Consider the following 25700-nt stretch of genomic DNA (forward strand, 5'->3'; position numbering starts at 1 on the left):
TTCAGGGTGTGGGCGAACCGTGTCTTTATATAGAGGCAACGTGATATTTTCTGTCATCTTCTCTATCCCTTTCCTAATGGTTCCTAACAGTCTATGTTTACTTTTTTCACTGCTGCTGCACATTGGGCAGATGATTTTTGGAGAACTATCCATAGTGACTCCAAGGTCTCTCTCGAGTGGTAACAGCTAATTTAGACGCCCTTATTGAATATGTATATTTGGATCATGCTTTCTAATGTGCATTACTTTGCATTTATCAACATTGAATTTCATCTGCCTCTTGTCACCCAGTTTTGTGCAGTCCCTTTGTAGCTCTTCGCAGTCTGCTCTCGACTTAACTGTCTTGAGTAGTTTTGTATCATCGCTGTTCATCCCTTTTTCCACGTCATTTATGAATATGTTGAACAGCCCTGATCCCAGCACCGATACCTGGAGGACACTTCTATTTACGTGTCTCCATTCTGAAACCAATTTATTCCTTCTCTTTGTTTCCTGTCTTTTAACCAGTTACTGACCCGGGAGAGGACCGTCCCTCTTATCCCATGCTTAAGAGCCCTTGGTGAGGGACCTTGTCAAAGGCTTTGTGAAAGTCCAAGTGCACTGTATCCATGGATCACCTGTGATCACATACTTACTGACCCCCTCAAAGAATTCTAATAGATTGGTGAGGCAGGATTTCCCATTACAAAAGCTGTATTGACCCTTCCCCAACACAGCATTTTCTTCTGTGTGTTGGATAAATCTGTTCTTTACTCTAGTTTCAACCAATCTGCCTGGTACTGAAGTCAGGCTTACTGGCCTGTAATTGCCAGGATCACCTCTGGAGCTATTTGTTGTTTGTTAATCAGTGTTACATTAGCTTCCCTCCAGTTGTCCGGTACGGACTGATTTAAGTGATAGGTTTTGTACCATGGTTAGGAGTTCTGAAGGAACTCAAATGTGAAATGGCAGAACTCTTGGGTGAATACCACCTGGTCCTGGTGACTTATTACCATTTAACTTATCTATTTGTTCCAAAACCTCCCCTATCGCCACCTCAATCTGGGATTGTTCTTCAGATTTGTCACCTAACAATAATGGCTCAGGCGTGGGAATCTCCCTCGCATCCTCTGCAGTGAAGACCGATGCACAGAATTCATTTAGTTTCTCTGCAATGGCCTCATCATCTTTAAGTGCTCCTTGAGCACCTCGATGGACCAGTGGCCCCAATGACTGTTTAGCAGGCTTCCTGCTTCTGATCTAATTAAAAATGTTTGCTGTTAGTTTTTGTGTCTTTAGCTAGTTGCTCTTCAAGTTCTTTCTTGGCCTGCCTGCCTTATACTTTTACACTTGACTTCCCTTTCTATTTTCCTCACTAGGATTTGACTTCCAATTTTTAAAGGATGCCTTTTTGCCTCCAACCGCCTCTCTTACTCTGCTGTTTAGCTATGGGGGCATTTTTTTGGTCCTCTTGCTGTTTTGTTTTATTTGGAGGTATACATTAGGTTTTGCTGGCATGTACAATGTAAAAGGTCGTAGGGAAGTTTTATTACACCTCTATTATGTTTTGTTTACACCCCTATTATGGTGTTTTTAAATAGCTTCCATGCAGCTTGCAGGCGTTTCAGTCTTGTGACTGTTCCTTTTAATTCCTGTTTAACTCGTTTCCTCAATTTTGTGTCGTTCTCCTTTTTTTTTAAGTTAAATGCTACCGTGGCGGATTTTGTTGGTATTTTCCCCTCTACCAGGCTGCTAAATTTAATTGCGTTGTGGTCACTTTTACCGAGTGGTTCAGCCATATTCACCCTTTGGACCAGATCCTGTGCGCCACTTGGGACTAAATCAAGAATTGCCTCTTCCCTTGTGAGTTCCAGGGCTAGCTGCTCCGAGAAGACACCATTAATGTCGGCTAGAAATCTTATCTAGCATCCCGCTCTGAGCTGACATGTACCCAGTCAATATGGGGATAGTTGAAGTCCCCCATTATTTTTTCTGCCTTTGAGGCCTCTCTAATCTCTCTGTCCCGGCCAGGTAATCGGGAGGATGTTCCTACTGCTAGACGCTTATTAGTCAAGCCTAGAATTTCTGTCCATAGAGTTTCTGTGGTACAGTTTGATTAATTTAAGATTTTTACTTTCTTTGACTTTTGTGCTTTCTAGGGCCGCTCCCCCACCAGGACCACCTGCTCTGTTCTTCTGATATATTTTGTACCCTGGTAGTATTGTCCCATTGACTATCCTCATTCCACCCCATTTCCATGATGTCTATTATATTAATATAATCACTTAATACCAGGCACTCTTGTTCACTCCTCTTAGCATTTACACTTCTAGCATTTTTAGATCCGCATTTGTCCATTTTGTCAATATCCGAAACTCGCCTTCATGTGCTATATTTAAACTTGACTTTTTTACCGCTGACTGCACTTCCTTAGCTCCTATCTGTACGTTACCAGACGTAACTTTTTTACTAGGACATAGCTCCCTTTTAATAAATTCTCCCCTACAGGATGTTTCTGCCCAAACCGGGTGATCCTCTGCTCCTGTCGGCTTTTCCCCAGCCCTGAGTGTAAAAACTTCCCTACGACCTTTTACGTTGTACATGCCAGCAATCGGGTTTGGTTTTGGTTTGGGTGGAGCCCATCCTTCCTTTCTCAAAAGGTTCCCCAGTTCGCAGTGCTTAATTTGCAATGGAAGAGGTGTCAGGACTCAAGGAATTTTTTTACATTCATAACAGATGCGCCAAGCCCACAGGTGCTGGGGCTATGAACTGCCAAGCCCACAGGTGCCAGGGCTCAGCCCTGGCAAGCCTTGGCACAAGTTAAGCATTGCCAGTTCCTAATAAACCTAAGTCCCTCTTCCCTACACCATTGTCTCATCCACACCTTGAGACCCTGCAGTCCTGCCTGTCTATCTGGCCCTGCATGTGGAACTGGAAACATTTTGGGGAATGCTAACATGGAAGTCCTGGACTTCAATCTCTTACCTAGCAGCCTAAATTTGGCCTCCAGGACTTCTCTCCTATCTTTCCCTATGTCATTGGTACCTACATGTACCATAACCACTGGCTCTTCCCCAGCACTACACATAAGTCTGTGTAGATACCTTGAGAGATCCATAACCTACACACCTGGCAGGCATTTCACCATGCAGTTCACCCCAGTCATCACAAACCCAACTATTAAAACAAACAAAAGGAAGTCTTTTTTTCATACAATGCACAACCTGTGGAACTCCTTGCCGGGGGATGTTGTGAAGGCCAAGACTATAGCAGGGTTCAAAAAAGAACTAGATAAGTTCATGGGGGATAGGTCCATCAAGGGCTATTAGCTAGGATGGGCAGGGATGGTGTCCCTAGCCTCTGTTTGCCAGAAGCTGGGAATGAACAACAGGGTAATTGATGACCTTTTCTGTTCGTTCCCTCTGGGGCAGTTGATCTTGGCCATTATCGCAAGACTGGATACTGGGCTAGATGGACCTTTGGTCTGACCCAGTATGGCCATTCTTATGTTACTGTATCCATATTTCTACTGATCGAATCCCCAATGCGTATGACCTGTCTCTTCCTAATAACTGGAGCCCCCCCGGAGGGGAGGGCCTCGGTGTGAGAGGAGACCATGATATCATCTGGAAGGAGGGTCCCAACGATATCCCAGCCAAGGCTTTGTCGATTTAGTTGGGGTTGGTCCTGCTTTGAGCAGGGGATTGGACTAGGTGACCTCCTGAGGTCTCTTCCAACCCTGATATTCTGTGATGGGATCGTTTCCCTCTGCCCCAGCCTGATGTTCTCCTTCCCTGAGACTTCCCCCTCCTCAGCAGCACAGGAGCTGTTAGATGGGGTGGAACCCGCTCTCCTGTGTCCCCAAAAGTCTTCTTTCTGTACCCCTCTGTCTCCCTCAGCTCCTCCAGTCTCCAGAGCCCGCACTCAGTCTCTGAGAGCCAAGAGCTGCTGGCACCGAATGCCCACATAACGCCCCCGGCCCACGCAGCAGGTCACGGCACAAGCTGTGTTCAGGGCTATGAACTGGGGAGCCCCCACTCTGCTCTGCATGCCTGCCTGCGATATTTTTACTCTAGCAGGGATTTTGGGGAGTGGGGGTGTTCTTGGCCTAAGCTTAGAGCCTGTTTGTTAGGTCTGTCTGCCTCTCGCGCGCTCTCACCAAATTCCCCTGGTCGCAGCTCCTCTGGGGAGCTGGGTTGGTGACCCCCTGAGTTCGCCCCTGTGTCAAGGGTCCCCAGAGGAATCAGGGCTCAAGAGATGGTGGGCCAGAGCCTCGTGACGGAGCCATCAGCCTAGCCTAGCCTAGCCAGCTGCTTGGGTCAGCACAACCCCCCCACCCAACAGGCCCCATGATGCACTTTTTTTTTTCCGTACAGCCCCTTCCTCCAGCCCCTCCCCCAATAACACACGGCCTTCCCCAGCCCCCTCCCTAATAATACATCCCCATTATACAGCCCCTTCCCCAGTAATACACCCCCACTATCCCTCCCACCCATTACTATATTGCACTCCCATTATATATCCCTTGGATCCCTCTCTCCCAGCATCACCCCCATAATACAGCCCACCCCCTGCAATTCTACAGTGACTTGGAGCCATTCTGGGTTGCTTGGTAAACTGGGCACAAGCCAACAGCGTGTGTGTGGGGTTTTTTTTTAAACACGCCTAAATGTCAATGGAGGCACCTAGGTGCTAAGCCTGTTGGCCGTACTGCCAGGCTGGGGGGCTCTCGCTCTGTGATTCTGAAAGAGTCGGAGATCGTGGTGGATAATCAGCAAAACAGGAGCTCCCTGTGCGATGCCCGGGCTGAAAGGGCTAATGCGATCCTGGGGTGTGTGAACAGGGGAATCTTGCGTAGGAGCAGAGAGGTTCTTTCCCCTCTGTGTTTGGCCCTGATGCGACCGCTGCTGGGATCCTGTGTCCGGTTCTGGTGCCCACCACTCAAGGAGGATGTTGATGAATTGGAGAGGGGTCAGAGAAGAGTCACGAGAATGATCAGGGGGGTTAGAAAACCTGCCTGGTAGTGAGAGACTCGCAGAGCTTGATCTATTTAGCTTAACTAAAGAAGATGAGCTGGTGACTGGATCCCAGGCTATCGACACCTGCCCAGGGAACAAATATTAATCAAGGTCCCTTCAGTCTATCAGAGAAAGGCCCAACACAAGCCAGTGGCTGGGAGTTGACATGGGACGCATTCAGACTGGAAAGAAGGTGGCCGTTTTTTAACAGGGAGGGTGATTAACCACGGGAGCAACTGACTGAGGGGCACGGTGGATTCTCCAGCACTGGCCGTTTTAAAGTGCAGACAGGATGTTTTGCTCACAGATCTGCTCTGGGAATTATTCCGGGGCAGGTCTCTAACCCATGCTGTCCCGGGGGTCAGATTAGATGATCACAATGGGCCCTTCTGAGTTTATAATTTTATTCATATGTCCCTCCACCGCTCAAATTCCCCTCCCCCAGGTAAGACATGCCCAGCGTCCCCTTCCTCCCAATGCCCCCAGTTAGGCACCCCCAGGGCAGCCTTCTCTTTCCCCCACCCCAATTCTTCTCCTATTGTGCACCTTCCCCCTGGGCTCTTCCTCCTTAGCCCCATGCTCCCCCATCCCCATCCATCATACCATCCCATCTCTGTCCCGGGTCGCCCCTCTCCACCCCACCCCCTCACGCTCTCTGCTCTCTCTCCGCTCCAGGGCACCTTCTCCCTCATCATCGAGACGTGGAGAGCCGAAGCGGGCGAGCCGTCCACAGGTGAGCGATACCCCAGCCGCCACCAGGGGGTGCTGCAGGAGTGGGGTATGTGGGCAGCCCCATCTTTTTGGGGGGCCATCCCAGGCTCACACAGAACCTACACCCTGACTGATGGGACACCCCCTCTCCTCGGTCCTGCACCTGGTGCCCCGGGTCTGCTGCTCTGCCCCCAACCCACTCGGGCCAGATGATTCTAACGCTGGCCCCTTGGCACATCACATCATAAGCCCCTATGGCTTCCCCCCCCACACACATCGTGAGTCTGACTCGCTAAAGGAAAGCAGGGACCCCCTCCTCCAGAGAAGCAGGGTGGCAGTGGGGGGTCCCAGTACTCACCTCTGCAGCCAGGATGTGTCTGCTTGGTGTGGTAGGGGGAGGCGCTGGACCTGATGCACTGTGCCCTTCCTGCCCCAGGCAGAGCTCCCAGCTGGGGTGAGGCTAGTAGTGGGGCTGGCAATAAAAAGCCCACTCAGATTGCTTGAGGCAGCTGTCCCCTCACAGAGCAACAGGGTCAGGCTCTCTGCAGACCCAGGCAGTGTCACTGTATGGGTTACCCCAGACCCCGTTCTTCCCAATTATGAGGACTAAAGAATTTCTTCTTTGAAACATGGAGCCGGGGATCTTGCTGGGATCAGGTGACTGCTGGAACTGAGACCCTCCAGGCCTGTTGCGTGCACACGCCTTAAACCGGCCCTGCAGCCCCCCCCACAACTCCTCCACTCCAGCCAGCTCCTGTGCTCCTCCCCTCCTCCAAAGATGTGGAGCTTGAAGCCTTCTGGATTCTGGGACTGTCCTGGGGCAGCCTAGCCCGACATGCCCACTCCCGGGCGGCTTGAGCTCACGCACAGCAGCCCCAGCCCCATATGGGCAGGCTGAACGGGTAGGGTGCAGTGTGCTCACCCCCCACATGTACCCCCAGAACAGCCCTACACTGACACTTTGCCCCCTTACTGCCCGTGGCCCCCCCAGGATGGGGACCCTTCAGGATGGGCACCCACCAGCCCGTCTCTCCCATGCTGCCCACATTTGCCAGCATGTCAACTCCACGCCCCCAGCATCCCCCAGGATGGGCACCCACTAGCCCTCTGCCCCCGTATTGCCGGCATCCCCCAGGGTGGCCCCCACCCTCTTTTGCATCCCTGTGGCACTGGTGTAGAGGGCTGGGGCCTGGATCCAAACTTCCCCTATGTCTGAGGGTGCCCGGCAGCAGGGTTTGGGATTCAGGCACCAGGCTGTCCCATTCCCGGTCACCCCCCATCTCCACCCATTCCCAGCTGAAGCACACAGTAGCGGAGCAAGGGTCAGCCCTAGGGAATTGTGGGATTCCTTTTGAGGGGGGTAAATAGCAAACCTGGGGAGGGAGCAGGCGCTTCCCTGGGTGGGATTGAGCATTTGTAGCCAGGAGGCAGGGATGGGGAGGAAATTCCTGGGACACTCCCCACCCCAATTCCCTTACAGACTTCAGCTCCGGGTCCCTGGCTCCGGGAGGCGGAAGTGGGGACACAGATATCCCTGCTGGGTACCGGAGCCAGCAGGAGTGAGGGAAAGCAGCTGATGGAGACCTGGGGTGCTAGTGATCAGGGGAGAGTTGCGGGGGATGGACCATGTCAGCCCCTGGGGGTATGGGGGAAATTCCAGAGGTGGAGGGCAGAGGATCTGGGTGCCGGAGGTGGGGGGGATTCCAGCTGGGGCTGGGGGCAGAGGAGACGGGGGGATCCCAGTGCAGGGTGGGGAGCAGAGGAGCCGGGTGCCAGAGGGGGGCAGATCCCAGTGTAGGGTGGGGGGCAGAGGAGTTGGGTGCTGTGGATGGGTGGGTGGGGGATGCTAGCGGGGGGTAAGGGGCAGAGGATCCTGGTGCTGGGGGGTGGGGTGATCCCAGTGAGGGGTGGGGGGGCAGAGGTGCTGGATGCCGGAGGTGGGGGATCCCAGCGAGGGGGTCACACAGCTGGGTGCTGGGGAGAGGAACCATCCCCTGCCCTTCCACACAAACCCTGTTACTGGAGCTGGAGCATTCGATGCTCTTTGTACCGGATCCTGTAGCAAGGGGAGGATGTGGGGGGGCAACTAGGTTGGGTGGGGTGAGGATGGATAGTGAGGGGGGGAGGCTGTTGGGGGAGGAATGGGTGGTGGTGAGGTCTGGGGGTGGGTAGTTGGCTGGGTGACAGATGGGACAGGATGGGGTGTGGGTGTGGGGAGGAGTCTGGCTGGAAGCGGGGTGGGGCTGGGATGGTGCATATAGGGGCGTCCGTCCAGAAGGAGGGGTAAGGGGGGGTGGGTTGGCATAGGGTGGGCGTGGCTGGCTGGGGAGGGGCGGGGCTCCCAGCTGGGGGGGGCCGCGGGGGCCCAGTGGCTGTGCTGTGTGGCTGGAGCAGGCTGGGTGTGAGGAGCCAAGGTGCAGGCAGGGCAAGTGCTGGCTGGTGGGACATTTTGGGGGGAGGAGCAACCCCCTCAATTCCCTCCCATCCCCTCTCCCGATGCAGGACTCTGGTCTGAGATGAGGGGCCAAAGCTGCAGGCTCCAGGACAGGGTGTGTGTGTGTGGGGGGAGGGGGGCTCTGACTTGGGGGGAGAACTGCTGAGGGGAGGGGTTGGGGAGTGACAGAATGCAGGGAGTGGGGGGGGTCCCCAGAGGGATGGAGAGGGGAATATGGGGGGGAAGGAATGGGGGTCCCAGGGTTGAATACCGGGGGGGAGGGGAGAGAAGGGAACGGGGGTCTCAGGGGATGGGTAGGGGGAATAAAGGGGGGGAGGGAATGAGGGTTCTTGGGGGGATGAGGCAGGGAATATGGGGTGCAGGAGGCCATGGGAGTGCAGGGGGAAGGAAGGGGCACTCTAGGGTGGGTTGAGTGGGGAGAACAACATGGAGGAAGGGTGTGACGCTCCTGGGGTACCCAGGGCTGTGAGGCACCTCGCCACCACCTGCCCCTAGCATGAGGAAGCCCTGTCTGGGCCTGCCGGGGCTCTGCTCCCCAGCTTTGCTGGCTTGGGAAACACAAGTGCTCCCGTCCCAGCCTAGACAGGCCCTGCTGGCCCTCTGCACATTATCAGCAGCCCCCCCGCACCATGAGCATCCCCCTGGAGCACCTGGCCCCTGCTCCACCTGGCACTCGCCGTATTCACAGCCCAGCTGCTCCCAAAGAAACAGCCCAGCCCAGCTTCCCGGATCCACCTCAGCTCCCTGCACCCTGAACCCCCAGGCCTTAGCCACGTTCAGAGGGAAATCAGGTGCATCTCGCAGAGACCAGAGCTTCAAGTAACAGCAGGGAGGTAGACTGATTGGAAACAATGAGTTACGTCCACACCAGAACCAGAGCCCAGGCTGAACTTACCAGACACTCCCCTCTCTCCAGAGACCAGCTCATCCCATGTCCTTCCCCCAGCCTCTAACAGCCAGGCCAGCTGGGACCCTCCGTTCCTAAGACAAACCCGTTGGCAGCTTGGTTCCTGGGTGTCTCTCCACGTTCTCCAGGCTTCTTCTTTGATCTTGGTCATAAACAGGACCCACCCCCCACCGTGAGGCCGTGTGCGCCTGGAGATCTTGTTCTCTCTTGGCGACTTCGTGGTCTCGATTAGCTGGACGCTCCGTGTGCAGAGAGACTCCCGTTGTAAGATGCGCAATACACAATGGTCAGTCAGGGCATGAGAAGCGTCTCCTACCCCACCTGCCTGCCCAGAACCTGTGTATCGCCTGGTGACCTAGCCTAACATGCATACCTTGGAACGTATAGATGCAGAACTCCTTAAATATCATCCGTACATACGTCACAGGCTGGTTAGGACGATGTCGGTAGAGACCTCACATGCCCCCCTTTGGTGTGCTATTATGTAGACATCAGATCTAGTGGTCCCTGTAAACCCCTCTGCCCCCCTTGGGCCCTTTGCCAGTGGCCATCAGGAGGTCCCTGGGCCACGAAGGGATTCATAGATTCTAAAGACACAAGGGGCTACTCGGATAATTTCATCTGCTTTCCTGTCGAAAGCCCGCCACAGGACTGCCCTGCGTTAATTCCTGGTGGCGCTAGAGGGGAAAAAAGAAACATCCCATCTTGGTTTAAAAATTGTCTGGGATGGAGAATCCACCACGACTCTGGGTGAGTTGTTCCAAAGGTTGGCTGCCTTTGCTGTTAAAAATGCACGCCTTATCTCCCGCCTGGATGTGTCCGGCTTCCATGTCCAACCACTGGGTCCCGTTAGACCTCCCTGCCCTGGACTGAGGTGCCCCTTATCAACATGTTCCCAGGTAGGAACTGATCACCTGGGATCCAGTGACCCCTGAACCTTCTCTTTGTTCAGTTAAATAGCTTGAGCTCTTTGAATCTCGCACTACAAGGCAGGTTTTCTAACCCTCTGATCATTCTCGTGATTCTTCTCTGACCCCTCTCCAATTTATCCACATCCTCCTTGAATTGTGGGCTCCAGAACTGGACGCAAGATTCCCACAGCGGTCGCACCAGGGCCAACTACAGAGGGGAAATAAACTCTTTGCTCCTGCTTGAGATTCCCCTGTTGATGCATCCCAGGGTCACACTAGCCCTTTTGGCCACAGCGTCACACTGGGAACTTTGTGTTTTGTATCGAATACAACTCCCAGGTCTTTCTCAGAGTCGCAGCTTCCCAGGATGGAGTCCCCTATCATGCAAGTATGCCCTGCATTCTTTGTTCCACAACAAATCACCTTATGTTTAGCTGTATTAAAACAAATTTTGTTGCTTGCGCCCAGTTTACCAGGTGCTCCAGATTGCAGTGTATTGGTGACCTGTCCGCTACATTATTTACCACTTCCTTGATCTTTGTCATCTGCAACTTCATCAGTGATCATTTTATGTTTCCTTCCAGGTCATTGTTAAAAATATCCAATAGTGAAGGGCCAAGAACTCATCCCTGCGGGACCCCACTAGAAATGGACCCGCTTGATGACTATTCCCTGTTTACAGTTACCTTTTGGGACCTGTCACTTAGCCAGCTATTAATCCATATAATGTGGGCCATGTTAATTTTGTATCTTTCTAGTTTTTAATAAAGATGTTGTGTATTATCAAGTCAAATGTCTTACAGAAATCTAAGTTTCAGAGTAGCAGCCGTGTTAGTCTGTATTCGCAAAAAGAAAAGGAGGACTTGTGGCACCTTAGAGACTAACAAATTTATTTGAGCATAAGCTTTCGTGAGCTACAGCTCACTTCATCGGATGCATTTGGTGATGAAGTGAGCTGTAGCTCACGAAAGCTTATGCTCAAATAAATTTGTTAGTCTCTAAGGTGCCACAAGTACTCCTTTTCTTTTTGAGAAATCTAAGTATATCTCATCAGCACCATTATCTTTATCAACCAAACTAATTTTCCATAAACCCATTTTACTTGAAATTAATTATATTACCCTCCCTTTATTCTTTATTATTCAAGTCCCATATCAGCCTCTCCATTTTCTTGCCTGGGATTGATGTGAGTCTGACTGCCTATAATTAGCTGGGTCATCCCGTTTACCCTTTCTAAATATTGTCACAAGAGTAGCTTTCTTCCAGTCTTCTGGAACTTCTTGACTTACACAACTTATTGAAAAGCAACATTAATGGATCAGCAAGCTCCTTGGCCAGCTCTTCTAAAACACTTGGGTGCAAGCTATCTGGACTTGCTGATACTTTAGTAGCTGCTGTTTAAACATCCTCCAGAGATACTAGTGGAATGGGAAGTGTTATCATCTTATGATCTGACTATATATAACTTGTTCCCACACTCAGAAATTCAGAACATAAATATTTACTGAACATTTTTGCCTTTTCTGAATTAATATTGACAATTCTACCATTTTCCATTTAGTAATGGATCACCACTATTGCTAGGATTCTTTTTCTTCCTAATATACTTTTAAAACATCCTTCTTATTGTCCTTAACTTGGCTGGCTATGAAGTTCTCCTTTTGCTTCCCTTATCTGTTTTCTACATTCCTAGCTTCAGATTTATATTCATTACGATGAACTTCCCTGTAGTCTGTTTGTTTATATATAGTATCTGCTTTTACTTCCCCTCTATGCCAGGTTGTTTTTTCCACCAATGCAGTCTTCTTTCTCAAGTTGTGGCTTTTGAGGCATGTAGTAAAGTTTTCTTGAATAATTCCCAATTATCATTCACATGTATCTAATTAAATTCTTCCTCCCAGCTGATTTGGCTCATAATTGTTTTAAGTTTTTTGTGAAATTGGCCCTTTTAAAGCCCTGTATTACTGGTTTGCACTTTATTCTGTTTGCCCAGCTCAAATGTGGTCAAGTCATGAGCACATGTTCCAAAGTTACTATTCATTTTTAGTTCTTCTTTGAGTCGTGTCCCTATGGGTGTTCAGCTTTAGGTGTGTCTGCGTCCCTGCGCTGCTGATCGGAGAACTTCGACAGCAGTGTCCATTGGGCTCGCCCATGCGCTGTCTCTCTTCGTGCTGTGCCATGAGTCTAGCTGTCCTCCGTTCTTTCTCTACTGCCTGTCCATTTGCAGATCCTTAACTCTTCTTTCAGTTGTTAATATTTAGCTTTCGAGAGCTCTTTAGCCGCCTTTTATCTTTATTTTGATTGAAGAAGAAAGAAAAGACTTCATTGTTCAAATCGGCCCTTGGACAAGGCTATGCCCAGTTCTCTGGGCTTCAAGAAGTGTCACACTTGCAGCAAGGCAATCTTCATTGCTAACAAGCGCTCTCAGTGCATTTGCTGTCTCTGTAAGGGCCACATCCAATAAAAGCGTTCCCTCTGCCAGCAATTTCGACCAAGATCCTGCAAAGACTGAGAGCTTCACCAGAAGATCATATTTAGGGAGGCAGCTCTCCGACCGCAAGGTCAGGGAATATACCACCAGATGGCACTGCTGGCGCCCTGGTATGCTCACCTGTGGGCACCACCTGGGCTCATGCCACCACAGTGGCTGTACTGGGACCCCCGGGCAGTGCACTGCCAGCCTTCCTTCCAGGGCACCACGTGTCACCAGAGGCCGCAGCGTGAGCCTCAGAACCCTTAGAAGTGACAGAGCAGATGGAGTCAGAGGAGAGGATCGCACCCAAGGCCATATCACCCTCTTCTCCAAATGAGGGGGTCATGCCATCACCGCTCTCCATTGCGGATGGTTTCTGCCTATTCCAGGAGCTGGCGAAGATGGTGGCCGACCTCCTCCATGCACCATTGGAGGAGGTGAAAGATGTGCATCACCAACTTTGTTGATATCCTCCACACCTCTTCTACCTCTAAAGTTCCCCTCCTGCACAGTGAGGCCATCCTAGATCCCACTAAGACGGTGTGGGAAAACCCGGCCTTGCTGGCTCCGCCTTGCAAGGGAGCAGACAAAACTATCAGGCGCTTCTGGAGAAGTATGACTCCCCCAATTACAGGACTTTATTGACAAGGTGCCAGACAGCTCTGGGGATTCCAGGAATGCCAACTGGTGGCAAAAACAACCCTGCAGTCGGCTCTCGCCACAACTCCGCTGCGGTGGGGATGAGACGCGTGTCGTGGCTGCACCTCACGGGTTTCCCGAAGAAGGTGCACACGATGGTGGAGGACCACCCCTTTGAAGGGGTGAAGCTGTGTGTGGAGAAGACCGACGCCTCCTTCCACTCCTTGAAGGACTCCAGGGCCTCTCTCGGGTCCTTGGGAATCTACACACCAGGGCAAAGGAGACAAGTCAGCCCACAGTACCAGCACAGACCATATTCAGTGGAATTCCTGGCGCAGCGGCACTATTAGCTCCAAAGGAAGAAGGGGAGGTTCTTGAAGCAGAAGCCCTTGGGCTCCCAGGCAGTTGGGTTGAGGCCTGCCCTGAAACGCCGCTTTTGACAGGCTGAGACCAGTCCATATTACCACCTGTAACCTTGCACCTATTTGGCCAGCGTTTCTCAGTGCTCAGGAGATGGGTCAGACAGATGGGTCCTAGAGATCATCCATCCAATCTGGATATTCCATCCACTTCCCATCACTACCCCCCTCCACCACACCCTTCCCCGTCCCTCTTCAGGAACCCTTCTCACATGAGTCTTCTACAGCAGGAGATAGATCCACTCCTGTAGTTAGGAGCCATAGAACTGGTACCTCAACATCTGTGAAGCAAGGGGTTCTACTTGCTACTTCCTGATACCTCAAAGGAAGGGAGGTTGGAGGTGCATCCTGGACCTCCAAGCTCTCAACTTCATCAAAGCTCAGAAGTTCAAGATGGTCATGCTAACGACGGTCCTTCTGTCACTGGAACTGGGAAACTGGTTTTCGATCCTCGACCTACATGATGCCTATATTTCACATCTCCATACTACCGGCTGACAGACGTTTCCTCAGGTTGACTCTGAGATACGATCATTACCAATCCGGGGTCCTTCCCTTCAGTCTCTCCTCGGCTCAGAGAGGATTTTCCATAGTTCTTTCCATAGTGGCTGCCCATTTAAAATCTCCAGGGAACAGGATCTACCCTGACCTAAACAATGGTCTCCTCAGGAAGCTTGTCGAGCCCCCGAAGTTACGATGCTCTTATTCACAGAGTTGGGTCTACAGATCAGCTCCCAGAAGTCGACCCTTGCACCTGTCCAATGCCTGGAATTTATAGGGGCCAACCTAGATGTGCTACAAAGCAAAACCATTCAACCCTCCCTCCCTCAAGTGCGAGCCTGAACCTGCCTCCAGCTCCTAGGGCATATGGCAGCATTTCACTTCACATGTGATGCTTACAGCAGTGGTACAGATCGAACAGGGACAGTTTGGCCAAACCCCTGTCACTACCAACCAGGGTCAAAACTCCCTGGACCCGTGGAAAGACCCGGTCAATGCATGCAAAGAGATCCCCTTTCCTCCAGGGACCACCTTCGTTACTTCTCACCACGGATGCATCCCTCCTAGGATGGGGTACGCATTGAAATGGGCTCACAACACAATGCAAATGGTTTCTGGCGGAGATCTCCCTTCGTATCCGTCCTCCCGAAATGAGGGCAGTCAGGAACACCTGCGCCACTTTCCTCCCACTGATAGCAGGCTCCAAAGTCCTGCTGGACAACATAGCCGGCATGTATTATGTCAGTCGCCAAGGAGGGGCCAGAACTGGTGCATCTCTCGAAACGCCACCTTATCCGCGGCCTAACTTCCAGGCATGCAGAACTTGGTAGTGGACAAATCCAGTCGCACCTTCCCGCTAGACCACGAATGGGAGATGCACCCATCAATACTTCAGGACTTGTTCGCACCATGGGGAACATTATCCACCGATTTTATTTGCCACTTACCAAACCAAGAAGTATCCATGGTTCTGTTCCAGGGCAGGGATTGGACGCGCTCTCCGGGCGATGCTCCTTCTCCTCCTGTGGGACAAGGACCTTCTTTACACCTTCCTTTCCTATTCTGCTGAAGATCCTGCTAAAGATAAAGAGGGATGGGGCTCATGTAATTCTGATCACCCCATCTGACCGAGACAGACCTGGTACCCTTACCTGATGCAGCTTCTAGTGTACCTGCTGATATCCCTCCCAACCACCCCGCCTCTCCTCATGCAAGTCAAGGGGTGCACCCCATACATCCCAACTTGGGGATCCTCCGACTCAAAGCATGTCTCCGACGTGGATCCAGCCCCTTGAGAGCTCATGCTCAAAGGACATACAAGAGTTCCTACTACGCAGCATGACGTCCTCCACCCGACACACTTACCGGCAGAGATGGTCCAGGTTCCAGAGTTGGTGCACGTCCCAGCAAATCTGTCTGGAGCCCCCAACTCTTCTGCAGATTCTGGAATCTGCTCTGACCCTTAAGAAATCGGGGTTATCCTTGAGCTGTCTCAGAGTCTACCTTGCCACTATTACAGCTTTTCACCACTCTATATACGAGGTCCTCCGTACTGTCGCACCCAGCTACAGAAAGGTTCCTCAAAGGAATAACGAACATCTTCTGTCCCACCCCACCTTTTGGGACTGAAATTTAGTATTAAAAGGGTGGCCTTGGGCCCACTTTGAGCCCCTGGCCACCTGTTCGCTATCTCCTCTGTTGATGAAAACGGTCTTTAAGGGTAGGGAAGATAGCCGCCTTAATGGTGCATCCCCCGTACATGGTATTCTTCCCTGACAAGGTCACGCTAAGGCAACCTCTGAAGCTTATCCCTAAAGTGGCTGCCTCGTGCCACAGGAACCAGTCTATCCACCTTCCCGCCTCACCAGGACAATAGAGAGGCCATATTCCACACCCTAGGTGGTAGGAGAGCCCTCGCGTTCTACCTCGCTAGGACAAAGGCCTCCAGGAGGTCCTCTGGATTGTGTCTCTCTATGGCAGAAAGGTCTAATGGCTCAGTGCGATCAGCCCAATGACTTTCGAAGTGCTGCCAGATTTGCGACATGGCCCCTCCGGACCATCTCGGTCTCCTCCACTAGTTGCCTTCTTAAAGCATGGCCCTATCTCGGAGCTGTGCCGACGAGCCGTACCCGGAACGTTACGGGATCACCAAGGACACTGCCTCTGCTGCCCTATCTGGCTCCCCAGTACTTTTCATCTGTGGCCCATCTGAGTCAGAAATCATAGCCCTCCGTGGGGGATACTGCTTGGGACTCGCCTACAATGGAGCCCCCATGGGGACGTGACTTGAAGAAGCAGCGGCTTGCCCTGTGTGGCTCTTCGAGATGCGTGTCCCTGTGGGGTGCTCCATGACCCGCCCTCCTCCCCTCTACTTCGGCGTCTGGCTATGATTCTGCAGTCGAGAAGGAACTGGAGTGGGGGTTAGCCTCGTGGCATGGCACAGCGGACACTGCTCCCATCAGCCGTGCGGGGATCACCTCCAGTGGAGCATCCCTAGGGACACGCGTCTCGAAGAGCCCAGGGTGAGTCACTTCTTCTTCTGAGCAGTTCCTCCCTCCTTATCGGTCGAGACGAGGTCTAACATCCAATTCCCCCGGGTTCGGATGCAACCATTTTTTGAGGTAGGACTTTTTTTGTTCTCTGCGGTCTGTAGTCATTCCGAGGATGGTTTGGGACTGGTAACCTGAGACCTCCCGCATACAGCGTTCGGACTGAAATGTACCTCTCTTCTTCCCCGCTCACCCCCACTTTGCAGAGAGTTGTGTAAGGAGCCCCTCAGCCTGTTCCCACGTGATTTTTGAGGGTCTGTAGCGTATGCCTCCAACTAGCCCAACTTGTGCTTAGCTGGTCGCATATGGACCCACAAGCATTCAAGATCCTTTTTCCTCCATGTTCTCAGTGACTTGTTAACAGGTAATGTCAGTTCTGAGGTAGTGAGTGGGGTGCGGGGCTCCCATAGGGACAGAGTTGGGAGTGCAGGGGCGGGGGAGGAGCAGGGGTCTCAAAGGGATGGAGAGGGGAGGGAGCGTGGGGGTCTTGGAAGGCTGGAGAGGGGTGGGCAGGGGAGGTGAGGGGGGTGCCAGAGGGATGGAGGGGGCATGCAGGGGATGCTGGGGGGTTGGAGAGGGGCAGGTGGGGGGCAGCAGGGGGTGCAGGAGGGATGGAGGGGATTGGTGGTGGGTCAAAGGGGATGGAGAGGGAATGGGGGGACTGGGTCCTGGTTGGGTGAAGAATGATCAGGAGCCTGGAACATCTCGATTGTTGGTGAGCGAGAGGATGTGATAAATGTCTCTAACACAGTGGTCCCTGGGACAGAAGGGATATTGGGGGGGGTCTCCTCCCCGACTCCTCGCACAAGGACAAGGGGACAGTCAATGTGACTGAACTGTGGGAAATTCAAACCCGATACCCAGAAATGCTCTCTCCCTGCTGTGTCATTAACCAGTGGAACCCACTGCCACAAGAGAACCTAGTGTCACCGACACCAGCTCAGTGTGGCACTCTGTCCTCCTCTAGTAGTGTCTGGGTATGTCTACACTGCAAAATGTGTCTCCTTTTGAGTGAATGTTTGTCCACACGCACGTTTCATTAATGGGGCCGCTCGCCCTCACCCTCCAGCTCAGGGTCTTTTTACCAAGCAATGTTCATATGGTGGGCCTGCCCACTGGGCCCCCTCAGCCCGGGGACAGCCAACCACCATCACTTCCTCTCCACCACCTCGCGACAGAGTAGTTGGTGCCCGTACGGCAGCACGACTGCTCGGCTCATTTATTGTGTGATTAGAAAATATGCAACTCCTTGACGTCCCAGACCTGTTAAGGATGGTGAGGCCGGATGGCAGATCTTTCTGCAACACAAATCCGTTGGGCCAGCATCTGATCCAGGCCCGCCAGGTTGGCTGGAGGAACCAAGAGACGTGCTCTTGTGTCTCCAGTTCTGCTCAGTTCCCGACTCCAGCTTTGACTCTGGCTCCGATCACTAGGCCTGAGCACCCACGCCCCACTCGGTGCCACTCTGCTCCTCAGAGCTCAGGCTCGTTACCGATGGTCGTCTTCCCCTCGACTCCTGCTTTCCTGCCCTGCGGTGCTCCTGGTTCCTTCCTTGTTCCTAATCCCTGCCCCTGGTCTCTGACTCATTCCAGCCCTGACCCTTGGCTTGAGTTACAGACTCCGATGGCTGCAGACTGTGCCAGCAGCACCGGGAGCAGCCTCCTCCCAGGGGAGAAACTTGGGCTGCCCACAACATCTACCAGCACTGAGTAGATTCATGGCATGGTGCAACCTCTCAGTCCTAGAGGAACCTGACCTGCTCCTTCTCTTGACTTCACCCAGACAGTCCCGAGATGGCACCAAGCCGCCCGTGATGCTCAGAGTCACTGTGAACCTAGCGCATTCGTTCTCCTTGGTGACCCTGGGTGATGACCACACAGCTACTCCCTAAGGGCCATCACCATCCTCTACCTCCCACCAGAGCTCTACGGACCACTCCAGGGATGGGTACTGGGACCCCATCACTCCATGGTCTGCTCCACTCTATGCCCATGTGGCCCTCTTGGGGGGGGGCATGTCCATCTCATGGGAAGACAGGACTACCTGGACAGTTGTACGCCAAAGGCTCCTTCAACCATGTCTGCAGCAACTCCATTGGCACCAGCTCGGTCTTCTCCCAGCTGAGTGGAGGAGCAAGGACAACTTTCCTTCCTCTATTAGACATAAGAACGGCCATCCTGGGTCAGACCAAAGGTCCATCCAGCCCAGTATCCTGTCTTCCGACAGTGGTCAATGCCAGGTGCCCCAGAGGGAATGAACAGACCAGGGAATCATCAAGTGATCCATCCCCTATTGCCCATTCCCAGCTTCTGGCAAACAGAGGCCTGGGACTCTTTAGAGCATCATTTTGTAGATCCAGCAGGACCAGCTGCTTTGCCATCGTTGTCATTCTCACCAGATGAAGCAGAGATGCCCCCTGCCCCAGCCCCACAATCGGATGGTTGTAACGGGTTCGAAGACCTCTTGAAGAGAAGAGCAATGGTGCTCCTCCTACCCATGGAGGAAGTCACGGGAGGTGACAGTACTGCTCTACTCAGTGCTGGATGGGCCTCAGCTGGAGTACGGTGTCCAGTTTTGGTCACCGCTGTATAGGATGGATGTAGAGAAAGGATCCAGAGGCGAGTGACAAAGATGATCAGAGGGATGGGAATGCAAGCTGTATGAGCAAAGGGTGAAGGAGCTGGGTATGGTTAGTTGGGAAAGGGGGACACGATAGCAGTCTTCAGATACTTGGAAAGCCGCCTTAAGAAAGCTGGAGAAAAGTTGTTCTCTCTTCCCACAGAGAGCAGGACAAGGGGCAGTGGGTTCAAACGACAGCCTAGCAGATGTAGATTAAATCTCAGGAAAAACTCCCTTGCTGTACGAGCAGTAGGAGAATGGAACAGTGTGTCCAAGCTGCAGCTGGAGGTGTAGTTTCCGGCTGAGGTAGACATACCTGTGTTGCTCTGATTGAGCCAGGGTGATAAAACGAGCAGTGTAGCCACGGTGGCAGGATGGATCAATCCTGGGATCGCTGAGGGGCCAGCGGTAATGAAAAGCGGTCTGCAAGCTGCGCTGGCTGCAGCCGACAATGCTGCCTCTCACTCTGTGGCCATGGTGGTGGGCCTGCTCTGGTTGTTGCTTTCTGAAATGCTTCCTTCTAGAAGCCGGTGTGTAAACACCGAAGGATTGTGATGTCACCCCGGAGTGGTGAACTTCACCGTTGCTCCTCCAAAGAACAGTCCTGACCACACTTCTTCCACCACAGGTTCACAGAACCCCTCCAGGAAGAAACAGCACTTCTGCAGGAGAAGGCAGCCTGCCTCATGGACCCAGCCATCCCACCCTCCTCCTTAGAAACACCTGTGTTAATGGGTTGGCTGGGAGATTCAGATCGCTTCTTTGGCTTCAGCAGTAGCTCCCTCCTTTAGAAATCATCCTGCACCACCTTGGCCCAGTGGGTTTTGGACATCATGATAAGGTTATCCTATTCAGTTCCTCACAGTGCCCGACCCCAACCTGCTGCCTCATCCCTCTTCAGGGACCACACTCATTAGGGTCTTCTACAACAAGAGAGCCTCTCGGAACAGGTCCTGCTGCCATAGCGGGGAACGGGTTTCTACAGCCGATACTTCCTCATACCGAGGCAGGAAGGCAGATGGTGACCCACCTTAGACTGAGCATATTCATACGCAAGCTGACGTTCAGTGTGGTGACCCTCATCTTGACTGTTCCCTCTCCAGGGGACTGGTTCATATCTCTCAACCTTTAGAATGTGTACTTCCATATAGACATGTACCTGCTATGGAGTGGTATCCTGAGATTCATGGTAGGTCATGGGCATTACTGGTATGTCACTTTGCCTCTCAGCCACCCCGAGGGTATTCACTAAAGCTCCGGAGATTGCAGCAAAACACTGAAGCAAGAAAGGCATGTTAGTATTCCCTCATCGGGACGGTTGGCTGGTTCAGGGAAAGTCACCTTGCTGGGTCTCAAAGGCTGCTCAATATACCCACAGCCTGGTGGCGAACCTGGAGTTCATGAGTGCACTGCTCAAACCCATGGGCTTCCTACCTTGGGACAGGTTCAAGAATTTCTCGTTCCTGATCTCATGGTGGTGGTGGAGGAGTGAAACACTCTAGTTGGGAGAACTTTCCTTGCTCTTCTTGTAGTCTGACATGAGGCTCGGAGGACCACCTCCGATGCATGCAGGGCTGGCCAAGGCCTGTCTGCACCCCAGGCAAATAGCATCTGGATATGGCCCTCTTCATGCCCCCGTTGGGTTGATCATCTCTGACTTGGTGGAAAGACCCAACGAACACCCCACTGCACCTCCCCAGCTATCCAGGATGAGGGTGATGGACACATTGCTCTCGGAATGGGCGACATATATGGACAACCTGCAGACACAGGGCCTGTGGGTGCCCTGAGGGACAGAGATGCACATCGACCTTTGAGAGCTCAGGGTGCTGCTCAAGCCCAGAGTCCTCCTTGAGTCATATCGCACAACAGCACAGCCAGATAAGTGACTGACAATACCACCTCCATGTTCTACCTCAACAAGCCAGGGAGATGGCAGATCGAACCCACTTGGCTAAGAAACCATTTGGCTATGGAACTGGGGCATCAGACGTTGCATCGCCCTCTCGGCTATCCATCTACCCAGTCTGCAGATCACCATAGCAGACAGTTGGAGCAGGTACGTCTCCTTGAACCACGAGTGGGAACTCAAGGACTCCATTTTTCAAACCATCTTCTTGGACTGGCGCTATCTGGGGACGCAGCCATTTGCAAGATGAAACAACACCTTCAGGATGTCCAGAAACCAAAATGGTCTTGGCCACAGTCTCAGCCTGAGAGCACCTGGCACGGCTGAGATAGTCTTGGTTTCTGACGTCCTGAGACTTTCCGAGACTTGGGCTCAAGACCTTACCTCTGGTAGAAGACCTAATGTCACAGGACAAGGGGAAAGTCCTTCATCTGGATCTGTAGTCTCCTCATCTCGTAGCTGGGCTGCTGGATGGCTGTTGAGAGTCCTGCTTCTTGGCAGTTTGGGATATCCCGGTTGGCAGCTGGACAGAATCTACAAGACCGACTTACCTTGCAATATGGCCAAGATTTTCTCACTGGTGGTGTGAAAAATCTCTGAACGCTCAGAAGGCATCCATGCCCGTGGTCCTGGATTATCGACTGGAACTCAAATGGCTTAACTTGTCACTGAGCTCTCACTGATGGTTCGCTTGGCCGTGATCTCTAAACCTCCTCCCCCTATAGAGGACCAATCTACCTTCTCACGCCCTGTGGTCTTGGCATTTCTAAAAGGCCTGATCAGTGAGTTTCCACCTATTCTGGTTTCCCCATTGGACCTCAACCTGATTGTTTCAGTGCTGATGGACCCTCTGTTCAAGTTAATGGCGATTTGTGCTCTCTTGCAATTACCCTGAATGACATTTTCAGAGACATCTATCACCTTGGTGGGGAGGGTAGGAGAGAGTCAAGCATGGCTGGCTGACCCTCCTTCATACAATATCGGGGTTGGAAGGGACCTCAGGAGGTCCTCTAGTCCAACCCCCTGCTCAAAGCAGGACCAATCCCCAACTAAATCATCCCAGCCAGGACTTTGTCAAGCCTGATCTTAAAAACTTCTAAGGAAGGAGATTCCACCACCTCCCTAGGTAATGCATTCCAGTGTTTCACCACCCTCCTAGTGAAAAAGTTTTTCCTAATATCCAACCTAAACCTCCCCCACTGCAACTTGAGACCATTGCTCCTTGTTCTGTAGTTGGCTATCCAGTGTCTTTAAGAACCCATCCAAAATTCTTGCTGAAAGGTAGTCACAGAATTCCATCTGAACCAGCAAATCCACCTACTTGTGTTCTATCTTAAGCCTTGTGCTTCCAGCTCTTCACACCTGAGACGTCAAACAAGTCCCGGCTTCCTATCTACAAAGAAAGAAGCCATGCAGATCTTCGCTTAGACCCTTTGTGGCCATCGTAGGAAGGATGAGAGGCAAAGCCTTTGTCCATGTGGATTTCTGATGATATGAGGACTTGCTATGAGGTGGCAAAGGACTCCCCATACTTTTTGAGATTCATTCCATCGCAGCCTCAGCAGCCTCCTTAAAGAACGTGCACACATGCAGGGCAGCCACTTGGGGCCCTATCCATTCATTCACTGAGCACTCTAGGTACTCACTGAAGTCTCCAGCTTGGAAGCTGTGTTCAGCAGGCCCATACTTGAGTCTCTTTATTCTCTTAGACTCCATCGCACTGGAGTCAGCATCAATATAATGTGCATATAGACAATGAATCGCTGTAACTTCTCCTTTGAGCCGCTGAGATGTCGTCCATAAGCACGTGCCAGGAGCCCTTTAATTCTGATTCTGTGGTGAAGAGGAACGGAGCATGCTGACACACTCCATGGTTTTCCGCAAGGGTGTCTAAAGGCGAAGAGCTACCAGGATGTGGACACTCCTGGCCACAAGACTCCGAACTCCACCGCTATGCGTGCACCCCACCCACTCGAATGTGCACGTGGACCACACAGCTTGAACCCCAGTCACTGTGCAAGGTTAGGGACTTCTCATTCTCCTCTTAACTCGGGTTCGCAGCTGGAGTTAGAGAAGCCTGGAGTTTAGAGCCGATTGGTGTTTTAACCCAGGTTAGCTAATGCGAATTAAGAACATGAGTTCAGAACACACCTTTTTTGCAGCGTAGACCTAGTGGTGGAAGAGCCTCCTGTAGCCTTGATCGGGGAGCTGGGTCTCATAGCTTGGGCAGGAAAAGCTCCTGCCTTTAAATCCAGAGGTCCCCAGTTCTATCCCTACTGCTGCTGACCCACCCATGGGTACCACATTGGTAGCACAAGAGAAAAAGGTCTTGGACATTCATATAAAGAACAAGAATATGCAGGGTTAGAGTCTGTACAAGAAGGAGCTAAATCTCCCACTCCGAGGCTTAAGATCTGTAGTTAGTAAAGACCAGGGTGAGATCTGTGCGGGGAGCGGATTATTCCCCTCGGCTACTGCAGAGTCTTTACACCTTTCTGTGGTGCATCCAGTGCTGGGTGCTGTCAGAACTAGGATACCAAGCTGGGTGGGCCTTAGCTGTGATCCAGAATCCTCTGGTGATTTCCTATGAGAGTTGTTTGCTGGGAGGCATGGGTGTTGGGTGAGTGGTGCATTCAGTATCCTACTTCTGACACTAGCTGTCATGGATCTACTGCTATCATTGCTCCAGCCTTCATACGGCCTCTTAAGAGGTCCCCTATTTCTTGCCAAGCCTGCGCATAGCCTTTCCCAAGGGTGAATTCTGCAGCTCTCTGATTCCCAGACTGGACCTTCATCTCTGGCACCCCCTGTTTTTGTCCTGGCACTCTGAAAGTGCAGCTGAGATAAGATTCTTGTAGAGACTTGTACCCATTCAAGGAGCCATGCACCCAGGGCATGCGTGGGGTGAGACCAGGAGCCTTTTCAGAACAACAGAGCATTGATCAGTCACTAGAAATCCAGCACCGGAGAGTCTTTAGCCAAGTTTAAGACAGTCTATATGGACAGAAGCAAATGCCCTGATATCCCATGCTCTCCTCGGGTCCACCTTGTGTCTTTGTCCTAGTTCTTAACACAGCCCCCAGTGCCTCCTACCTCTCTATCCTCGCCCCTGCAACTCCGCTGGGTCCCAGCTCTTCTCTTTCTTGAGCGGCTGGGGCGAAGTGCTTATGAATGGATCTTCCATTCACCTGTGTGGATTCCATTTGGTTCTTTTAGGTCCATCCTGGAGACCGCCATTGTCTGCCTGACATCCAGCCCCGCCATGCTCCCCAGAGTAGGAACTGGCCCCTTTCCACTCAGTCGGTAAACTGAGTCACGCATCATTCATAAAAAGATCACAAGCAATTCCCCCGTTCTTCACCTCGCTTCTGGAACAGAGTGAGATCCCCCCCCCTCCCCCCACAGAGATCTAGGGACGTTTGAACCCCTTTGAAGTTGGGACTCCACGTTCATAGAATTATAGAAGATCAGGGTTGGAAGAGACCTCAGGAGGTCACCTAGTCCAACTCCCTGCTTAAAGCAGGACCAATCCCCAAGTAAATCATCCCATCCAGGGCTTTGTCAAGCCTGGCCTTAAAAACCTCAAAGAAAGGAGATTCCACCACCTCCCTAGGTAACCCATTCCAGTGTTTCACCATCCTCCTAGTGACATAGTGTTTCCTAATATCCAAGCTAGACCTCCCGAACTGCAACTTGAGACCATTGCTCCTTGTTTGGTCATCTGCCACCACTGAGAACAGCGCAGCTCCATCCTCTTCGGACCCCGCCCCCCTTCAGGTAGTTGAAGGCTGCTATCAAATCCCCCCTCACTCTTCTCTTCTGCAGACTAAATAACCCCAGTTCCCTCAGCCTCTCCTCGTAAGTCATGTGCCCCAGCCCCCTGATCCTTTTCGTTGCCCTCCACTGGGCTCTCTCCAATTTGTCCACATTGTTTCTGTAGCAGGGGGCCCAAAACTGGATGCAATACTCCAGATGAGGCCTCACCAGTGCCGAATAGAAGGGAATAATCACTTCCCTCGATCTGCTGGCAACGCTCCTACTAATAAAGCCCAATATGCCGTTGGTCTTCTTGGCAGCAAGGGCACACAGCTGACTCATATCCAGCTTCTCGTCTGCTGTAATCCCCAGGTCCTTTTCTGCAGAACTGTTGCTTAGCCAGTCGGTCCCTAGTCTGTAGCGGTGCATGGGATTCTTCTGTACTAAGTGCAGGACTCTGCACTTGTTGAACCTCATTAGATTTCTTTTGGTCCAATCCTCCAATTTGTCTAGGTCACTCTGGACCCTATCCCTACCCTCCAGCATATCTACCTCTCCCCCCAGCTTAGCGTTCTCCTACTTCAGTGAAACCGCAACAGTGATCAGAACATGCCAGGGCAAACGTCCCTAATTTCCTGGAGAACTTTCCTTCCAGATAATCTCTAGGGTCTTACAGAACAGCTGCTACTCATTAAACAACATGCAGTTGTCATATAGCAGGATAGAGCCGTTTCAAATCCATCCCATAGGTTTTCTCCTTTAGGGTCATGCTAGCAAGGGCCACATGGGGAGCTTTCATGCCCTCCCCTCTACACCCCTTTGCCATCCTAAAGCCTTCGGGTTTGAGGCTGTGA

At 52.1% G+C, this 25700-nt stretch overlaps 1 protein-coding gene across 3 annotated transcripts in view; it reads left to right on the forward strand.

Annotated features, from left to right (window-relative positions):
• Positions 1-25700, forward strand: part of DLL3 (delta like canonical Notch ligand 3) — a 254716-nt gene that overhangs the window by 2955 nt on the left and 226061 nt on the right. For all 3 annotated transcript variants that reach the window (XM_038381832.2, XM_043501618.1, XM_043501620.1), the window contains exon 3: positions 5673-5730. In XM_038381832.2, the coding sequence (XP_038237760.2) occupies positions 5673-5730 (58 nt within the window). The remainder of the gene's footprint in view (positions 1-5672; positions 5731-25700) is intronic.

The sequence above is a fragment of the Dermochelys coriacea genome, chromosome 23, assembly GCF_009764565.3.
Source record: "Dermochelys coriacea isolate rDerCor1 chromosome 23, rDerCor1.pri.v4, whole genome shotgun sequence".
Classification (NCBI taxonomy): domain Eukaryota; kingdom Metazoa; phylum Chordata; order Testudines; family Dermochelyidae; genus Dermochelys; species Dermochelys coriacea.